The following is a 21836-nucleotide window of genomic DNA, read 5'->3' on the forward strand; positions in this document are numbered from 1 at the left end:
CCCCTCAGTAATGGTACAGACCCCTCATCCCCCATTCCCCCTCAGTAATGGTACAGACCCCTCACCCCCACCAATTCCCCCTCAGTAATGGTACAGACCCCTCACCACCCCATTCCCCCTCAGTAATGGTACAGACCCCTCACCCCCCCATTCCCCCTCAGTAGTGGTACAGACCCCCCCCCCCACCATGCCTCCCCCCCCCATTGCCCCCTCAGTAATGGTACAGACTGCCCTCCCCCCATTGCCCCCTCAGTAATAGTACACCACCCCCCCCCATTCCCATCCCCTCCCTCCATCCCCACTCGCCGTCACCCGTCCCATTGGCTGCGGATGGTGGCTACACCCAGACTTTCCTGGTGGCCTTCCCTGTCCTGAGGCAGCAGAGACCTGCCCCCCGGTAGTGGGAGGCAGGAAGGTTCCGGTACACGGCCTTGCTGTAGGGGATGAAGCACAGGCTGAGCTGTAGGTGCCGGGCGAGCCGGCAGTAAGCAGCCAGAGCCAGGACTGCCAGCGGTGTCACCAACACAAAACCCACCACCATCAGCGCCGTGGAACTGTTATCATTCAAAATCTCCTTGCAGTGGGCAGCCTGGGAATTCAGAACCTGCAAGGGAGAGAGGACCAAGTTACAGCAGCATTATAATAGAGTTACAATAGAGATATGATAGAGATACGATAGAGGTATAACAGTTACGATAGAGATATAACAGATACAATAGAGTTACAGAGTTACAATTGAGATACAGCAGAGCTATGCAGAGTTACAATAAAGTTACAGTGGAGTTACAGCAGTTACAATAGAGTTACAGAAGAGTTACAATAAAGATACAGCAGAGTTACAATAGAGATACAGCAGACTTACAGCAGAGTTACAATAGTGTTACAGTGGAGTTACAATAGAATTAAAGCAGAGTTACAGCAGAGTTATAATGGAGTTACAATAAAGATACAGCAGTTTACAGTGAAGTTACAGCAGAGTTACAGTGGAGTTACAATGGAGTTATAGCAGAGTCACAATAGAGCTACAGCAGAGTTACAATAGAGTTACAGCAGAGTTACAATAAAGATACAGCAGAGTTACAATAAAGATACAGCAGAGTTGCAATAGAGACATAGCAGACTTACAGCAGTGTCACAATAGAGTTACAGTGGAGTTACAATGGAGTTACAGCAGATTTACAATAGAGTTACAGCAGAGTTACAGTGGAGTTACAGCAGATTTACAATAGAGTTACAGGAGAGTTACAATCAATATACAGTAGGATTACAGTAGAGACACAGCAGAGTCACAATAGAGTTACAACAGAGTTACAATAAAGATACAGCAGAGCTACAACAGAGACACAGCAGGCTTACAGCAGAGTCACAATAGAGTTACAGCAGAGTTATAACAGAATTATAGCAGAGTTAGAACAGAGATACAGCAGAGTCACAGAGTAGTTATGGCAGAGTTAAAATAGAGTTACAATGGAGTTACAACAGGGAGTTACAATGGAGTTACAACAGGGAGTTACAGTGGAGTTACAACAGGGAGTTACAGTGGAGTTACAACAGGGAGTTACAGTGGAGTTACAACAGGGAGTTACAACAGGGAGTTACAATGGAGTTACAACAGGGAGTTACAGTGGAGTTACAACAGGGAGTTACAGTGGAGTTACAACAGGGAGTTACAGTGGAGTTACAACAGGGAGTTACAACAGGGAGTTACAACAGGGAGTTACAACAGGGAGTTACAACAGGGAGTTACAATGGAGTTACAACAGGGAGTTACAACAGGGAGTTACAACAGGGAGTTACAACAGGGAGTTACAACGGAGTTACAACAGGGAGTTACAATGGAGTTACAACAGGGAGTTAAAGTGGAGTTACAACAGGGAGTTACAATGGAGTTACAACAGGGAGTTACAACAGGGAGTTACAACAGGGGGTTACAACAGGGCGTTACAGTGGAGTTACAACAGGGAGTTACAACAGGGAGTTACAACAGGGAGTAACAATGGAGTTACAACAGGGAGTAACAACAGGGAGTTACAACAGGGAGTTACAACAGGAAGTTACAGTGGAGTTACAACAGGGAGTTACAACAGGGAGTTACAGTGGAGTTACAACAGGGAGTTACAGTGGAGTTACAACAGGGAGTTACAACAGGGAGTTACAATGGAGTTACAACAGGGAGTTACAACAGGGAGTTACAGTGGAGTTACAACAGGGAGTTACAACAGGAAGTTACAATGCAGTTACAACAGGAAGTTACAATGGAGTTACAACAGGGAGTTACAATGGGGTTACAACAGGAAGTTACAATGGAGTTACAACAGGGAGTTACAATGGGGTTACAACAGGGAGTTACAACAGGAAGTTACAATGCAGTTACAACAGGAAGTTACAATGGAGTTACAACAGGGAGTTACAATGGGGTTACAACAGGGAGTTACAACAGGGAGTTACAATGGAGTTTCAACAGGGAGTTACAACAGGGAGTTACAACAGGGAGTTACAACAGGGAGTTACAACAGGGAGTTACAGTGTAGTTACAACAGGGAGTTACAACAGGGAGTTACAACAGGGAGTTACAGTGGAGTTCCAACAGGGAGTTACAATGGAGTTACAACAGGGAGTTACAACAGGGAGTTACAGTGGAGTTACAACAGGGAGTTACAACAGGGAGTTACAGTGGAGTTACAACAGGGAGTTACAACAGGAAGTTACAACAGGGAGTTACAACAGGGAGTTACAATGGAGTTACAACAGGGAGTTACAACAGGGAGTTACAATGGAGTTACAACAGGGAGTTACAACAGGGAGTTACAGTGGAGTTACAACAGGGAGTTACAGTGGAGTTACAACAGGGAGTTACAGTGGAGTTACAACAGGGAGTTACAACAGGGAGTTATAACAGGGAGTTACAACAGGGAGTTACAGTGGAGTTACAACAGGGAGTTACAACAGGAAGTTACAACAGGGAGTTACACTGGAGTTAGAACAGGAAGTTACAGTGGAGTTACAACAGGGAGTTACAACAGGGAATTACAACAGGGAGTTACAACAGGGAGTTACAACAGGGATTTACAGCGGAGTTACAACAGGGAGTTACAATGGAGTTACAACAGGGAGTTACAATGGAGTTACAACAGGGAGTTACAACAGGGAGTTACAACAGGGAGTTACAGTGGAGTTACAACAGGGAGAACAATGGAGTTACAACAGGGAGTTACAATGGAGTTACAACAGGGAGTTACAATGGAGTTACAACAGGGAGTTACAACAGGGAGTTACAACAGGGAGTTACAATGGAGTTACAACAGGGAGTTACAACAGGGAGTTACAATGGAGTTACAATGGAGTTACAACAGGGAGTTACAACAGGGAGTTACAACAGGGAGTTACAACAGGGAGTTACAACAGGGAGTTACAGTGGAGTTACAACAGGGAGTTACAACAGGGAGTTACAACAGGGAGTTACAACAGGGAGTTACAATGGAGTTACAACAGGGAGTTACAATGGAGTTACAACAGGGAGTTACAATGGAGTTACAACAGGGAGTTACAATGGAGTTACAACAGGAAGTTACAACAGTAAGTTACAACAGTAAGTTACAACAGTAAGTTACAACAGGGAGTTACAACAGGGAGTTACAACAGGGAGTTACAACAGGGAGTTACAACAGGGAGTTACAACAGGGAGTTACAACAGGGAGTTACAACGGAGTTACAACAGGGAGTTACAATGGAGTTACAACAGGGAGTTACAATGGAGTTACAGCAGGGAGTTACAATGTAGTTACAACAGGGAGTTACAATGGAGTTACAACAGTGAGTTACAACAGGGAGTTACAACAGGGAGTTACAACAGGGAGTTACAACAGGGAGTTACAATGGGGTTACAACAGGGAGTTACATTGGGGTTACAACAGGGAGTTACAATGGAGTTATAACAGGGAGTTACAATGGAGTTACAACAGGGAGTTACAACAGGGAGTTACAACAGGGAGTTACAACAGGGAGTTACAACAGGGAGTTACAACGGAGTTACAACAGGGAGTTACAACAGGGAGTTACAACAGGGAGTTACAGTGGAGTTACAACAGGGAGTTACAACAGGGAGTTACAACAGGGAGTTACAACAGGGAGTTACAACAGCGAGTTACAACAGGGAGTTACAACAGGGAGTTACAACAGGGAGTTACAACAGGGAGTTACAACAGGGCGTTACAATGGAGTTACAACAGGGAGTTACAACAGGGAGTTACAATGGAGTTACAACAGGGAGTTACAATGGAGTTACAACAGGGAGTTACAATGGAGTTACAACAGGGAGTTACAATGGAGTTACAACAGGGAGTTACAATGGAGTTACAACAGGGAGTAACAATGGAGTTACAACAGGGAGTTACAATGGAGTTACAACAGGGAGTTACAACAGGGAGTTACAACAGGGCGTTACAACAGGGACTTACAACAGGGAGTTACAACAGGGACTTACAACAGGGACTTACAACAGGGAGTTACAATGGAGTTACAACAGGGAGTTACAATGGAGTTACAATGGAGTTACAATGGAGTTACAACAGGGAGATACAATGGAGTTACAACAGGGAGTTACAATGGAGTTACAACAGGGAGTTACAATGGAGTTACAACAGGGAGTTACAATGGAGTTACAACAGGGAGTTACAATGGAGTTACAACAGGGAGTTACAATGGAGTTACAACAGGCAGTTACAACAGGGACTTACAACAGGGACTTACAACAGGGAGTTACAACAGGGATTTACAACAGGGAGTTACAATGGAGTTACAATGGAGTTACAACAGGGAGTTACAACAGGGAGTTACAACAGGGAGTTACAACAGGGAGTTACAACAGGGAGTTACAACAGGGAGTTACAATGCAGTTACAACAGGGAGTTACAACAGGGAGTTACAACAGGGAGTTACAACCGGGAGTTACAATGCAGTTACAACAGGGAGTTACAATGCAGTTACAACAGGGAGTTACAGTGCAGTTACAACTGGGAGTTACAGTGCAGTTACAACAGGGAGTTACAGTGCAGTTACAACAGGGAGTTACAGTGGAGTTACAACAGGGAGTTACAACAGGGAGTTACAACAGGGAGTTACAACAGGGAGTTACAACAGGGAGTTACAACGGGGTTACAACAGGGAGTTACAACAGGGAGTTACAACAGGGAGTTACAACAGGGAGTTACAACAGGGGGTTACAACAGGGAGTTACAACAGGGAGTTACAATGCAGTTACAACAGGGAGTTACAATGCAGTTACAACAGGGAGTTACAACAGGGAGTTACAATGGAGATACAATGGAGTTACAACGCAGTTACAACAGGGAGTTACAACAGGGAGTTACAACAGGGAGTTACAACAGGGAGTTACAATGGAGTTACAACAGTGAGTTACAACAGGGAGTTACAACAGGGAGTTACAACAGGGAGTTACAACAGGGGGTTACAACAGGGAGTTACAACAGGGAGTTACAACAGGGAGTTACAACAGGGAGTTACAACAGGGAGTTACAACAGGGAGTTACAACAGTGAGTTACAACAGTGAGTCACAACAGTGAGTCACAACAGTGAGTCACAACAGTGAGTCACAACAGTGAGTCACAACAGTGAGTCACAACAGGGAGTCACAACAGGGAGTCACAACAGGGAGTCACAACAGGGAGTCACAACAGGGAGTTACAGCAGGGAGTTACAACAGGGAGTTACAATGCAGTTACAACAGGGAGTTAGAACAGGGAGTTACAACAGTGAGTTACAACAGTGAGTTACAACAGTGAGTCACAACAGTGAGTCACAACAGGGAGTCACAACAGGGAGTCACAACAGGGAGTCACAACAGGGAGTCACAACAGGGAGTCACAACAGGGAGTCACAACAGGGAGTCACAACAGGGAGTCACAACAGGGAGTCACAACAGGGAGTCACAACAGGGAGTCACAACAGGGAGTCACAACAGGGAGTTACAGCAGGGAGTTACAACAGGGAGTTACAATGCAGTTACAACAGGGAGTTAGAACAGGGAGTTACAACAGGGAGATACAATGGAGTTACAACAGTGAGTTACAATGCAGTTACAACAGGGAGTTACAACAAGCAGTTACAACAGGGAGTTACAATGGAGATACAATGGAGTTACAACAGGGAGTTACAACAGGGAGTTACAACAGGGAGTTACAACAGGGAGTTACAATGGGGTTACAACAGGGAGTTACAACAGGGAGTTACAATGCAGTTACAACAGGGAGTTACAACAGGGAGTTACAACAGGGAGTTACAACAGGGAGTTACAATGGGGTTACAACAGGGAGTTACAACAGGGAGTTACAATGGGGTTACAACAGGGAGTTACAACAGGGAGTTACAATGGAGTTACAACAGTGAGTTACAACAGTGAGTTACAACAGTAAGTTACAAGAGGGAGTTACAAGAGGAGGTTCAAGAGGGAGTTACAAGAGGGAGTTACAAGAGGGAGTTACAAGAGGGAGTTACAAGAGGGAGTTACAAGAGGGAGTTACAAGAGGGAGTTACAAGAGGGAGTTACAAGAGGGAGTTACAACAGGGAGTTACAACAGGGAGTTACAACAGGGAGTTACAACAGGGAGTTGCAACAGGGAGTTGCAACAGGGAGTTACAATGGAGTTACAACAGGGAGTTACAACAGGGAGTTACAATGGAGTTACAACAGGGAGTTACAACAGGGAGTTACAATGCAGTTACAACAGGGAGTTACAACAGGGAGTTACAACAGGGAGTTACAACAGGGAGTTACAACAGGGAGTTACTATGCAGTTACAACAGGGAGTTACAACGGAGTTACAACAGGGAGTTACAATGGGGTTACAACAGGGAGTTACAATGGAGTTACAACAGGGAGTTACAATGGAGTTATAACAGGGAGTTACAATGGAGTTACAATGGAGTTACAATGGAGTTACAACAGGGAGTTACAACAGGGAGTTACAACAGGGAGTTACAACAGGGAGTTACAGTGGAGTTACAACAGGGAGTTACAACAGGGAGTTACAAGAGGGAGTTACAACAGGGAGTTACAGTGGAGTTACAACAGGGAGTTACAGTGGAGTTACAACAGTGAGTTATAACAGTGAGTTATAACAGTGAGTTACAAGAGGGAGTTACAATGCAGTTACAACAGGGAGTTACAGTGCAGTTACAACAGGGAGTTACAGTGCAGTTACAACAGGGAGTTACAGTGGAGTTACAACAGGGAGTTACAACAGGGAGTTACAACAGGGAGTTACAACAGGGAGTTACAACAGGGAGTTACAGTGGAGTTACAACAGTGAGTTACAACAGGGAGTTACAACAGGGAGTTACAACAGGGAGTTACAACAGGGAGTTACAACAGGGAGTTACAATGCAGTTACAACAGGGAGTTACAATGCAGTTACAACAGGGAGTTACAACAGGGAGTTACAATGGAGTTACAACAGGGAGTTACAACAGGGAGTTCCAATGCAGTTACAACAGGGAGTTACAACAGGGAGTTACAACAGGGAGTTACAACAGGGAGTTACAACAGGGAGTTACAACAGGGAGTTACAATGGAGTTACAACAGGGAGTTACAACAGGGAGTTACAATGGAGTTACAACAGGGAGTTACAACAGGGAGTTACAATGCAGTTACAACAGGGAGTTACAACAGGGAGTTACAACGGAGATACAACAGGGAGTTACAACAGCGAGTTACAACAGCGAGTTTCAACAGGGAGTTTCAACAGGGAGTTACAATGCAGTTACAACAGGGAGTTACAACAGGGAGTTACAACAGGGCGTTACAACAGGCAGTTACAACAGGGAGTTACAACAGGGAGTTACAATGCAGTTACAACAAGGAGTTACAACAGGGAGTTACAACAGGGAGTTACAACAGGGAGTTACAACAGGGAGTTACAATGGGGTTACAACAGGGAGTTACAGCAAAGTTAGAGCAGTTACAATTGTTTCAAAGGTCTGAATGGCCTCCTTCTGCACTGGATATTTCTGGGAAAGTTGGTGAAATGGTTTCATTGCTGAAACATACAAAACTGGCTGGACTTCTCAGATTGTTTCCAGATCTACACTTGTGGTCAAAATCCTCACAAGAACATTTTGGAAAAGCAGAAGGACAGAGAGAGAGAGAGAGAGAGGAACTCAGAGCAGGGAGATATAAAAAGGAACCCAGGGATAATTGGGTGATTGAGTACCATTAGTACCTAACTGAGACTGGCCCATCCATTCCCCAAAGTGACAGAGAATGTACAGACCATTAATAGTTTTGCCTAAACTGTAGTTTGAAGGTCACCGTGGTAACCGCTGTAAATAGCAACGCAGTCAAGACTGGAGCGTAGGCCCCGGCTCCATAGCGACCGCCTACAATCAGTGTCCATGTACAGGCCTCCAGCCTCCGCTCAAGAAGAAATCCACATCAGAATAAAGAACTGAAATGCGAGTTTTGAACACAAACATCCACAGGGAGACTGCAAGTCCCTGATAAGCCAAGGCCCAAGGCCCAAGGCCCAGGGTCAGTAAGGGTTGGGATGAAGACTAAAGTTCAGGAGGGATGCTGAGCTGATGCTGAGCTTGGGGTTATAATAAGTGCAAAGTGAGGGGCTCCATGGGAAAGGCCAACATTGAGAGACTGGTGGCCACGTGTTAAACACAGTGAGTGTGAAAGGCATGAGATTCAAGCATCAACACAAACCCCAGAGAGATAGAGAGAAAGAACAAGAGAGAGAGAGGGAGAGAGAGAGAGAGAGAGAGATGGCCCCAGACATAAACAATACAACGAGAAGGGAGGAAAGGAGCAGCACACAGCAAGTGTCAAAAAGATTTGATAAATTCTCCACAGGGTTATCTAAGTAAGTGGTACAGGGAGTGAGGGGACAGTGGGATTAGACTGGGTGGGATATTAAAGGGTGCGGGGAGTGAGGGGGAGAGTGGGATTAGACTGGGTGGGATATTAAAGGGTGCGGGGAGAGAGGGTGAGAGTGGGATTAGACTGGGTGGGATATTAAAGGGAATGGAGAGTGAGGGGAGAGTAGGATTAGACTGGGTGGGATATTAAAGGGTGTGGGGAGTGAGGGGGAGAGTAGGATTAGACTGGGTGGGATATTAAAGGGTGTGGGGTGTGAGGGGAGAGTGGGATTAGACTGGGTGGGATATTAAAGGGTGCGGGGAGAGAGGGGGAGAGTGGTATTAGACTGGGTGGGATATTAAAGCGTGCGGGGAGTGAGGGGGAGAGTGGGATTAGACTGGGTGGGATATTAAAGGGTGTGGGGTGTGAGGGGAGAGTGGGATTAGACTGGGTGGGATATTAAAGGGTGCGGGGAGTGAGGGGGAGAGTGGGATTAGATTGGGTGGGATATTAAAGGGTGTGAGGTGTGAGGGGAGAGTGGGATTAGACTGGGTGGGATATTAAAGGGTGCGAGGTGTGAGGGGAGAGTGGGATTAGACTGGGTGGGATATTAAAGGGTGCGGGGAGTGAGGGGAGAGTGGGATTAGACTGGGTGGGATATTATAGGGTGTGGGGAGTGAGGGGGAGGGTGGGATTAAACTGGGTGGGATATTAAAGCGTGCGGGGAGTGAGGGGGAGAGTGGGATTAGACTGGGTGGGATATTAAAGGGTGTGGGGAGTGAGAGGGAGAGTGGGATTAGACTGGGTGGGATATTAAAGGGTGTGGGGAGTGAGGGGGAGAGTGGGGTTAGACTTGGTGGGATATTAAAGTGTGCGGGGAGTGAGGGGAGAGTGGGATTAGACTGGGTGGTTATTTCGGGGTACGGGGAGCGAGGCTGAGTCTGGGATTAGACTGGGTGGGATATTAAAGGGTGTGGGGAGTGAGGGGGAGAGTGGGGTTAGACTGGGTGGGATATTAAAGCGTGCGGGGAGTGAGGGGAGAGTGGGATTAGACTGGGTGGTTATTTCGGGGTACGGGGAGTGAGGCTGAGTCTGGGATTAGACTGGGTGGGATATTAAAGCGTGCGGGGAGTGAGGGGAGAGTGGGATTAGACTGGGTGGTTATTTCGGGGTACGGGGAGTGAGGCTGAGGCTGGGATTAGACTGGGTGGGATATTAAAGGGTGCGGGGAGTGAGGGGGAGAGTGGGATTAGACTGGGTGGATATTTCGGGGTACGGGGAGTGAGGCTGAGGCTGGGATTAGACTGGGTGGGATATGTTGGGGTACAGTATATCCTTCTATTCCTTTCTCCCTCATGGGCAGAATTTTGCCCTTGTAGGGCAGGCTGGGCAGACTTGGCGGGGGGGCAGTTTGGAAGCTGCCTGCGATGGGGGCCAGACCGCGATTTCACACTGGCCGGCCGGTTAAAGCCCACCCAGCGTTAAACGTGTGCTTCAGCATTTAGCGCTGGCTGTGTGGGGTGGGGGGGAGAAAGGCGAGATTGCAGGTTCACGGGTATGCGCTGGGAAAGCTCCCTGAGGCACAGAGCCTCTTCCCGAGGCACAGAGCTGAGGCACCGAGCCTCTCCCTCAGGCACAGAGCCTCTCCCTCAGGCACAGAGCCTCTCCCTCAGGCACAGAGCCTCTCCCCGAGGCACAGAGCCTCTCCCTCAGGCACAGAGCCTCTCCCCGAGGCACAGAGCCTCTCCCTCAGGCACAGAGCCTCTCCCTCAGGCACAGAGCCTCTCCCTCAGGCACAGAGCCTCTCCCCGAGGCACAGAGCCTCTCCCCGAGGCACAGAGCCTCTCCCTCAGGCACCGAGCCTCTCCCTCAGGCACAGAGCCTCTCCCTCAGGCACAGAGCCTCTCCCCCAGGCACAGAGCCTCTCCCCGAGGCACAGAGCCTCTCTCCGAGGCACAGAGCCTCTCCCCGAGGCACAGAGCCTCTCCCTCAGGCACAGAGCCTCTCCCCGAGGCACAGAGCCTCTCCCTCAGGCACAGAGCCTCTCCCTCAGGCACAGAGCCTCTCCCTCAGGCACAGAGCCTCTCCCCGAGGCACAGAGCCTCTCCCTCAGGCACAGAGTCTCTCCCTCAGGCACAGAGCCTCTCCCTCAGGCACAGAGCTGCCTCACTCAGGTGAAGAGTTTTGAAAATTAAAAGTAAAGATTTTTAAAATGTTAAAAAACATGTCCCCTCATGTGGCTCTGGGACCCATGAGCAGGGACATGTTTGAAATTAGGATGAAACATAGAAACATAGAAACTAGGAGCAGGAGGAGGCCATTCGGCCCTTCGAGCCTGCTCCGCCATTCATTATGATCATGGCTGATCATCCAACTCAATAGCCTGCTCCCGCTTTCTCCCCATTTCCTTTGATCCCTTTCGTCCCAAGATCTTTCTCTAACTCCTTGAAAACATACAATGTTTTGGTCTCAACTACTTTCTGTGGTAACGAATTCCACAGGCTCACCACTCTCTGGGTGAAGAAATTTCTCCTCATCTCAGTCCTAAATGGTCTACCCCATATCCTCAGACTGTGACCCCTGGTTCTGGACTCCCCCACCATCGGGAACATCCTTCCTGCATCTACCCTGTCTAGTCCTGTTAGAAATGTATAGGTTTCTATGAGATACCCCCTCATTCTTCTGAACTCCAGCGAATATAATCCTGACTGACTCAATCTCTTCTCATATGTCAGTCCCGCCATCCCAGGAATCAGTCGGGTAAACCTTCACTGCACTCCCTCTATAGCAAGCACATCCTTCCTCAGATAAGGAGACCAAAACTGCACACAGTATTCCAGGTGTGGTCTCACCAAGGCCCTGTACAATTGCAGCAAGACATCCCTGTTCCTGTACTCGAATCCTCTCGCTATGAAGGCCAACATACCATTTGCCTTCTTTACCGCCTGCTGCACCTACATGCTTACCTTCAGCGACTGGTGTACAAGGACACCCAGGTCTCGTTGCACATTCCCCTCTCTCAATTTATAGCCATTCAGATAATAACCTGCCTTCCTGGTTTTGCTACCAAAATGGATAATCTCACATTTATCCACATTATACTACATCTGCCATGCATTTGCCCTCTCACTCAGCTTGTCCAAATCACACTGAAGCATCTCTGCATCCTCCTCACAGCTCACCCTCCCACCCAGCTTTGTGTGATCTGCAAATTTGGAGATATTACATTTAAAATATTACAGTCCCTCATCTAAATCATTAATATATATTATGAATAACTGGGGTCCCAGCACCGATCCCTGCGGTACCCCACTAGTCACTGCCCGCCATTTGGAAAAAGACCCATTTATTCCTACTCTTTGTTTCCTGTCTGCCAACCAGTTTTCTATCCATCTCAATATATTACCCCCAATCCCATACGCTTTAATTTTACACGCCAATCTCTTATGTGGGACTTTGTCGAAAGCCTTCTGAAAGTGCAAATAAACCACATCCACTGGCTCCCCCTCATCAACTCTACTAGTTACACCCTCGAAAAATTCCAGTAGATTTGTCAAGCATGATTTCCCTTTCATAAATCCATGCTGACTCTGTCCGATTATGCCACTGTTTTCCACGTGCTCAGCTATTAAATCTTTTATAATGGACTCTAGAATTTTCCCCACTACCGACGTCAGGCTGACTGGTCAATAATTCCCTTTTTTCTCTCTGCCTCCTTTTTTAAATAGTGGGGTTACATTAGCTACCCTCCAATCTGTAGGAACTGTTCCAGAGTCTATAGAATCTAGGAAGATGATCACCAGTGCCACCTTTCCTGTTTTACTTTTGCGCCAGACAGGAATAAACAATTGTTGCAGTTCACCCACTCGCTCTTTGAATGTTTGCCATTGCCTATCCATTGTCATTCCTTTAAGTAACGTTTCCCAATCCATCATAGCCAACTCGCTCCTCATACCATTGTAGTTTCCTTTATTAAGATTCAGGGTCCTAGTCTCAAAATCAACTACGTCACTCTTCATCTTGATGAAGAATTCTATCATATTATGGTCGCTCATCCCCAAGAGGCTTCGCACAACTAGATTGCCAATTATTCCTTTCTCATTACACAATACCCAGTCTAGGATGGCCTGTTCTCTCGTTGGTTCCTCAATGTATTGGTCCAGAAAAACATCCCGTATACACTCCAGGAATTCCTCCTCTATGGTATTGTTACTAATTTGATTTGCCCAATCTAAATGCAGATTAAAGTCACCCATCATTACAGATGTTCCTTTATTGCATGCATCTCTAATTTCCTGTTTAATGCCATTCGCAACATCACCACTACAGTTTGGGGGTTTCTATACAACCCCCACTAACGTTTTTTGCCCCTTAGTGTTTCTCAGCTCTACCCATACAGATTCCACATCGCCAGAGCTAATATGAAATTTTAATGAAACTTTACAATTTTTTAAAAATGATGGATCGAAGCCTCATTCTCCCCGTGGATGAGGTTTTGCAAAGATTGTAAAGGCCACTTGGCCTTTTCGCCTGCCCACCAACCGTAAGGTTTGATAGGCAGTGAAAGGTTTATTATTTTTTAGATGAGCACTTGAAATGCCGTAGCATACAGGGCTAAGTGCTGGAAAATGGGATTAGGATAGATAGGTGCTTGATGGCTGGCACAGACATGATGGGCCGAAGGGCCTGTTTCTGTGCTGCATAACTCTATGAGTCTATCAATTACATTGGTAATGGCCTTAATAGGCCTGTTAATTGTCAGCATGCGCACTGCCGACTCCTGCATGTGCCCATCGACCGAGTGCACGATGACATCAGGATGCTCGCCCGACATCATCGCGCGTAACTTTAAGCCCGAGAGGGTCAGGTACGCCTGCCCGCTCAGCGAAAAATCCTGCCCCATGTGTTTATCCAGCTTCCCCCTTAAATGTATCGATACTATTCACCTCGACCACTCCCTGAGGGAGCGAGTTCCACATTCTCCCCACTCTCTGGGTAAAGGAGTTTCTCCTGAATTCCCCATTGGATTTATTAGTGGTAATCTGATGTGTAATGTGCCTTTAAGAAGAATGTTATAATAGAAATCACATGATCTTATTACCCAATCGCAGAGTAGTGCAGACTACCTTAGTAGTCTGTAGTCAGTAGTGAGTAGTCTGGAGTAAGAGTCTGTAATGTAGAGAGGGTTTTATCAAGAACAGCTAAACAGGTTAGGCCTTTATTCATTAGAGTTTTGAAGAATGAGGGGTGATCTTATTGAAACGTACAAGATTCTGAGGGGGTTTGACAGGGTAGATGTTGAGAAGATATGGGGTGGTGATGGTGTAGTGGTATTATCGCTGGACTAGTAATCCAGAGACCCAGGGTAATGCTTTGGGGGCCTGGGTTCAAATCCTGCTACAGCAGATGGTGGAATTTGGATTCAATAAAAATCTGGATTTAAAAGTCTAATGATGACCATGAAACCATTGTCGATTGTTGTAAAAACCCATCTAGTTCACTAAGGTCCTTCAGGTGAGGAAATCTGCTGTCCTTACCTGGACTGGCCAGATCCACAGCCATGGATTGACCCTTAAATGCCTTCCAAGCAAGGCTAATTCTTGATGGGCAATAAATGTTGGCTTAGCCAGCAAAGCTCACATCCAAAGAATCACACAGTGCAGAAGAGGCCCTTCAGCCCATTGAGTCTGCACCAACATGTGAGAAACACCTGACCTACCTACCTAATCCCATTTGCCAGCACTTGGCCCATAGCCTTGAATGTTATGACGTGCCAAGTGCTCATCCAGGTACTTTTTAAAGGATGTGAGGCAACCCGCCTCCACCACCCTCCCAGGCAGCGCATTCCAGACCGTCACCACCCTCTGGGTAAAAAAGTTTTCCTCACATCTCCCCTAAACCTCCTGCCCCTCACCTTGAACTTATGTCCCTCGTGACTGACCCTTCAACTAAGGGGAACAGCTGCTCCCTATCCACCCTGTCCATGCTCCTCATAATCTTGTACATCTCGATCAGGTCACCCCTCAGTCTGCTCCAATGAAAACATCCCAAGTCTATCCAACCTCTCTTCATAACTTAAATGTTTCATCCCAGGCAACATCCTGGTGAATCTCCTCTGTACCCCCTCCAGTACAATCACATCCTTCCTATAATGTGGCGACCAAAACTGCACACAGTACTCCAGCTATGGCCTCACCAAGGTTCTATACAACTCCAGCATGACCTCCCTACTTTTGTAATCTATGCCTCGATTGATAAAGGCAAGTGTCCCATATGCCTTTTTCACAACTCCACTAACATGCCCCTCCGCCTTCGGAGATCTATGGACACACACGCCAAGGTCCCTTTGTTCCTCAGAACTTCCTAGTGCCATGCCGTTCATTGAATATTTCCTTGTCAAATTACTCCTTCCAAAGTGTATCACCTCACACTTTTCAGGGTTAAATTCCATCTGCCACTTATCTGCCCATTTGACCATCCCGTCTACATCTTCCTGTAACCCAAGACACTCAACTTCACTGTTAACCACCCAGCTAATCTTTGTGTCATCCTCAAACTTACTAATGCTCCCCCTACATAGTCATCTATGTCATTTATATAAATGACAATCCCTGTGGTACGCCACTGGACACTGGCTTCCAGTCACTAAAGCATCCTTCTGTCATCACCCTCTGCCTCCTACAACTAAGCCAGTTTTGAACCCACCTTATCAAATTACCCTGTATCCCATGTGCATTTGCCTTCTTTATTAGTCTCTCATGTGGGACCTTGTCAAAGGCTTTGCTAAAATCCATATAAACTACATCAACTGCACTACCCTCATCTATACACCTGGTCACCTCCTCAAAAAATTCAAATTTGTTAGGCATGACCTCCCTCTGACAAAGCCATGCTGACTATCCCTGATCAAACCTTGCCTCTCCAAGTGGAGATAGATTCTCTCCTTCAGAATTTTCTCCAATAGTTTCCCTGCCACTGACATGAGACTCACTGGCCTGTAGTTCCCTGGCATTTCTCTACAACCCTTCTTATATAGCAGAACCACATTAGCTGTTCTCCAGTCCTCTGGCACCTCCTCTGTGGCCAGAGAGGAATTAAAAATTTGGGTCAGAGCCCCTGCGATCTCCTCCCTTGCCTCCCTCAGCAGTCTGGGACACAAATCATCCAGACCTGGAGGTTTGTCCACTTTTAAGCCTGCCAACACCTCCAATACTTTGTCACTCCCTATATCAATCTGCTCAAGAACCTCGCAGTCTCTCTCCCCGCGTTCCATATCTTCATCCTCATTCTCTTGGGTGAAGACAGATGTGAAGTATTCGTTCAACACTCTTCTGATATCCTCTGGTTCCACCCATAGATTGCCCCCTTGGTCCCTAATGGGCCCTACTCTTTCCCTGGTTATCCTCTTCCCATTGATGTAATTATAAAATATCTTGGGATTTTCCCTACTTTTACCAGCCAGAGCTTTCTCATATCCCCTCTTTGCTCTCCTAATTGCTTTATTAAGCTCCACCCTACACTTTCTGTACTCCACTAATGCCTCTGCTGATTTGCTTCCCTTGTACCTGCTAAAAGCCTCTCTTTTCCTTCTCATCGTAACCTGAATATCTCTGGTCATCCATGGTTCTCTGGGCTTGTTACTCCTTCCTATCACCCTAGAGGGAACATGTTGAGCCTGAACCCTCCCCATTTCCTTTTTGAACGCCCCCCACTGCTCCTCTGTAGATTCCCCACAAGTAGCTGTTCCCACTCTACCCTAGCCAGATCCTGCCTTATTTTACTAAAATCCGCTCTCCCCCAATCCAAAACATTTTTTTGCAACTTGTCGATTTCTTTGTCCATAACAAGCTTAAATTGTACCACGTTGTGGTCGCTATCACTAAAATGCCCCCCCCACCACCACCTCAGCTACCTGTCCGGCTTCATTCCCCAGAATTAGGTCCAGTTGCGCCGTCCCTTGTTGGACCCTCTACATATTGACCTAAAAAGTTCTCCTGTACGCATTTCAAGAAATCCACTCCATCCAAGCCCTTAACACTATGTCTATCCCAATTAATGTTGGGAAAGTTGAAATCACCTAATATAATTACCCTATTGTTACGGTTTTTACACACCCCTGCAAATTGTGCACATATTTGCTCCTCAATTTCCCACTGACTATCTGGGGGTCTACAATAAACACCTAACAATATGGCTGCCCCTTTTTTATTCCTAAACTCTACCCACAAAGCTTCATTCGATGCTCCCTCCAAGACATCATCTCTCCTTACTGCAGTAACTGACCCCTTAACTAATAATGCAACGCCTCCTCCTCTTTTACACCCTCCCCTGTCTCACCTGAAGATTCTATATCCTGGAATGTTGAGCTGCCAATCCTGCCCCTCCCTCAACCACGTCTCTACGATGGTTACTATATCACAATTACACGTGTCTCACCCTTAACTCATCCCATGAATGAATAAAAAAATGTTTCCACCTGTGGGGGAATCTGGAACTAGGGGGCATAGTTACAGAATAAGGGGACACTCATTTAAAACTGAGATTCTTCTCTCAGAGGGTAGTGAATGCCACAGAGATCAGAGATCAGAAAATATTTAAAGAGGAGGTAGATAGAGTTTTGAAATATGGGGGGAGTTGAGGGCTATGAGGAGCTGGCACGAAAGAGGAGTTGAGGCCTGGGGCAGATCAGCCATGATCATATTGAATGGCAGGGCAGACTTGAGGGGCCGAATGGCCTACTCCTGCTCCTATTTCTTATGTCCTTATGTCTGTGGTACTAACACGGTCACCCCGAAGCAAGTGTGCAAGCTGGACCCATTAGTCCAGCTAAACTAATGACCAGGATCCAACAAACTGGAGATGAAGAAAAAGCAAGAAAAAGCGAGGAAGGAAATCAAGTGAACTGAAATCAGACCATAGCTTGCACAGCAATTGTCAGTAGAATTTCTGTCCTAATCGTCGAAGCAGTCCCCTCGAAGCATGCCACAATCTGGAAGAGTTGATCCTTTCGACCCAACGGTGGGCAATTGGTCTCATTACGTTGCATTCTTTTTCCAAGTTAATGACATTGCTGGGGAGGAGAAGAGGTGAGCGATTGTCTTATACACATGTGGGAGTAAGACTTATGGATTGATTCAAAGTTTAATGGCGTCCAGTGCCCTGGATTCGAAAAGTTTTGATGATTCAGCGAACCTTGTGAAAAATCATTACCAGCCCAAGCCCTTAGTAACGATGCAATGGTTGAAACTTAAGATCTAGAGCCCCAGGGGAGACAGTCGCTTGTTATGTGGCAAGTCTGAAACAGTTAACAGAATATTGCGAGTTTGGTACATCTATAAATGAAATGCTTAGAGATCGTTTGGTGTGCAGTATAAATGATTCGATTCAGAAGAGATTACTGTCCGAAACAAATGTGGATTTTCAGAAGGCGCAGGAAATAACACTAGCTATGGAAGGCGCAGTGAGGGACTCTAAAGTCATTCGGGGAGCACAAAATGGCGCCGTCCTCCATGTTGGGTGGGGAACCCCAGCCAGAAAGAGCACGAAAATATACAGCTCTGATGAGAAGTGGGAAGCAGACACAGCTTACAGACAAATAAAAAGAAATGACTTAGCAGCAAAAACATGGAACAGAGGTGGAAGTAGACAACCCTGTAATGAATGGAGGTTTAAAAAAAATCAAATGTTTTTGCTGTCATCGAAATGGATGCCTCATGAGACATTGCAAGACTTTTAATCAAAAGAAAAAACCTTGTGAGATTCATAACATAGAAGAGCCTGAAGTAACAGATTCCGATAATTATTCATTGTATACTTTAAAGGTAGGAAGAACAGAACCAATCTATGTAACAGGGAGGGCAAATTATAGCAGCTACTACAGTGATAGGTGAGCATACTTTTAAATACCTGAATCATGGAGAACATAAATTAAATTTGGAAGAAACAGATGCCAAATTGAAAACTTACACGGGAGAAGACATTAAAATCAAAGGCATAGGCAGAGTTACTATACAGTATGGGAGTCAATGAGTAAAATTGCCTTTGATGGTGATAGCAGGTGAGGGGCCAATTTTCCTTGGATGAAACTGGCTGAAATTAAATTGGATTGGACTGAGATCTTCCAGCCGAGCCAGTGGGCTACCTGAGCTACTAAAAAAAATATGTCTCAGTTTTCCAAGATGAACTCAGGAAGATCCAAGGGCTTCAAGCAAAGATTCATGTGGATCCAGACTCTACCCCCCGATTTATGAAGGCAAGACCAGTACCTGATGCAGTGCAGAAAAAGGTAGAGGCCGAATTGGATTGTTTAGTGAAACTGGGAATGTTACAACCTGTGCAGTTCTCAGAAAGGGCAGCACCAATAGTCCCTGTACCTAAACCTGACCAAAGTGTTCGAATTTGTGGAGACTACAATTATTGACACTGTCAATAAAATGGCTAAGTTGGACAGATACTCTATACCAAAAATTGAAGACCTGTCTGCTAAACTGGCAGGTGGAACTGCCTACATGAAGCTTGATATGAGCCATGCTAATCAACAACTGGAGTTAGAGAAGGCCTCCCAGAAATTCGTCACAATTAATACACACAAACGGTTGTACCAATATACCCATTTGCCTTTTGGTGTATCCTCTGCATGTGCCATATTCCAGACAACAATGGAAAACTTACTGCAGGGATTGCCTCACGTTGTAGTTTATTTAGATGATGTTCTAGTGACAGGACTCACTGAAAAGGAACATTTAGCAAACTTGGAAGAAGTTTTGAAATGTTTCTAACAGGTGGGAGTGCGTTTCATTAAAAAAATGTACACGTTCCAAGCGAAAGGGGTAATTTATTTAGGTCACAGGGTAGATGCACAGGGCCTCCACCTGGTTGAGGAAAAAGTGAGAACCATTAGAGAGGCACCAGCACCAAGGAACATCTCCAAGCTCAAATCATTCTTGGGGATGATCAATTACTATGGACGCTTCATGCCTAATTTGTCAAAGAACTGGCACCCCTGTAATACCTACTCAAGAAAAACCAATGTTGGTCTTGGCAAACACTACAGAAAGAAGTTTTTACAAAGATAGAGCAACTGTTACACTCATTCACTCAGTGCATTTTGACCAAAGAAAAGAGTTAGTTCTGACATGTGACACATCTCCCTATGGAGTGGGAGCAGTGTTCTCCCATTGAATGACAATGGTCACAGAGTGACCTATTGGATATGTATCAAGAATGCTCAACACAGTGGAAAAGGGATGCTCATAAATAGAAAAAGGAGGCTTGTCAATCACCTTTGGTATCGGAAATTTCATCAGCATGTTCACGGTCGTCATTTTACTACCATTTTGGACCACAAGCCCTTGCTAGGATTGTTCAGCGTGGACTATACCACCCATAGCCTTAGCAAGAATACAGAGATGGGCATTGATTCTGGCAGTGTATGAGTATACTTTCATCCACAGGCCTGGAAATCAAATTGCAAATGCTGATGCTCTTAGTCGTTTGCCTTTGAATGAAAACGATGAGGTTGTTCCAGTTCCTCAAGAACTCGTTTTATTATTGAACTTCTTCAATTCATCCCCGGTATGTGCTAGACAGATCAGAGATTGGGCAAGTCGAGACCCAGTCTTGTCCAAAGTACGAGAACAAGTTCTTCACGGTTGGTCACAAGAACAGGAATATGATGAAATGAATCTGTATTTTCACAGAAGTTACGAGATAACCAGCCAGGATGGTAGCTTATTGTGGGTAGCTCGAGTGATTGTTCCTCCTAAAGGATGAAAGCCTTTGTTAACTCAATTACATAGTGCCCATCCAGGTATTTCCTGAATGAAGACCATAGCATGCAGCTATCTATGGTGGCCTGGAATGGATGAATAGAGTGCTTAGTGAAAAATTGTATGCAGTGTCAGCAACTGCAAAGGTTACCTCCAACAGCTCCCTTACACCCATGGGAGTGGCCAGAAAGGCCATGGGTGTGATTACACATTGACTATGTGGGACCTTTTATGCGAACAATGTTTCTCCTTATTGTTGATGCTCACTCAAAACAGATGACACATGAGGTAAAGTCACCAACATCTTCTGCTACAATTGACAAGCTACCACAAAGTTCTGCCATCAATGGACGACCAGAAGTGGTCGTATCAGATAATGGCAGTGCTGAGTTTCGACAGTTTATCAGCCTCAACGGTATCACTCATGTAAAAACTTCACCATACCACCCTTCTGCGAATGGACCGGCCGAGTAAGCGGTTCAAACATTCAAAAATGGAATGAAGAAATTAACTGGAGCTAGGGACCAAGCTAGCATATTTTCTTTTCCATTATAAAACCATCCCTGACACACGACAACAGGTGTCACACTTGCAGAATTGTTGATGAATCGCCATCTTGGAGTGAGATTGAGCTTAATAATGCCAAATTTAGGGGAGGCGGGGGGGAGAAAGGGAAGGTGGAAAGGAGTCAGGGAAGTCAGAAAATTGTACATGATTGGCATAATCATGACAGAAAGTTTACCGTAGGAGAGACAGTATATGTGAAAAATTTTGGAGAAGGGCCAAAGTGGTTATTAGGTGAAATAAGTGCGGTCACTGGACCTCTTTCTTACCACGTGAATGTAGAAGTCCGAATTATACGAAGACATATAGATCATATAAGGAGGAGAGAAACAAAGTATCAGGAAATGATTCCTCACAACTGCGTCAATATCTCCTGTTGAAAGAACTCAACTGAGTACAGATGTGTCTGAAGGATCAGCTGTATCTACAAGAGTTGAGGAAACAGATTTGCAGGTGCCCACCGAAGAACCTGATGTTGGGACAACACCAGAAAAGGAGGTTTCTGACAAAATATCTGAAGTTGTAGAGCTGAGACATTCTACACACACAAGGAATCCCCCAGAAAGACTGAATTTGTAAATTGCTTATCTGTGTAAATAATTTCATATTTTGAGAAAAAGTGTA

The 21836-nt window shown here is 45.8% G+C and overlaps 1 protein-coding gene across 1 annotated transcript in view; it reads right to left on the bottom strand.

The window, feature by feature from the left end:
• Nucleotides 1-330: 330 nt before the first annotated feature.
• LOC144671687 (transmembrane protein 88-like) overlaps nucleotides 331-21836 on the bottom strand; it is a 27581-nt gene continuing 6075 nt past the window's right edge. Inside the window, exon 2 of the mRNA XM_078533703.1 lies at nucleotides 331-604. Coding sequence (XP_078389829.1) covers nucleotides 338-604 — 267 coding nt within the window. The 3' untranslated portion in view covers nucleotides 331-337. The remainder of the gene's footprint in view (nucleotides 605-21836) is intronic.

Source organism: Cetorhinus maximus, chromosome 34 (genome assembly GCF_964194155.1).
Source record: "Cetorhinus maximus chromosome 34, sCetMax3.hap1.1, whole genome shotgun sequence".
Taxonomy (NCBI): domain Eukaryota; kingdom Metazoa; phylum Chordata; class Chondrichthyes; order Lamniformes; family Cetorhinidae; genus Cetorhinus; species Cetorhinus maximus.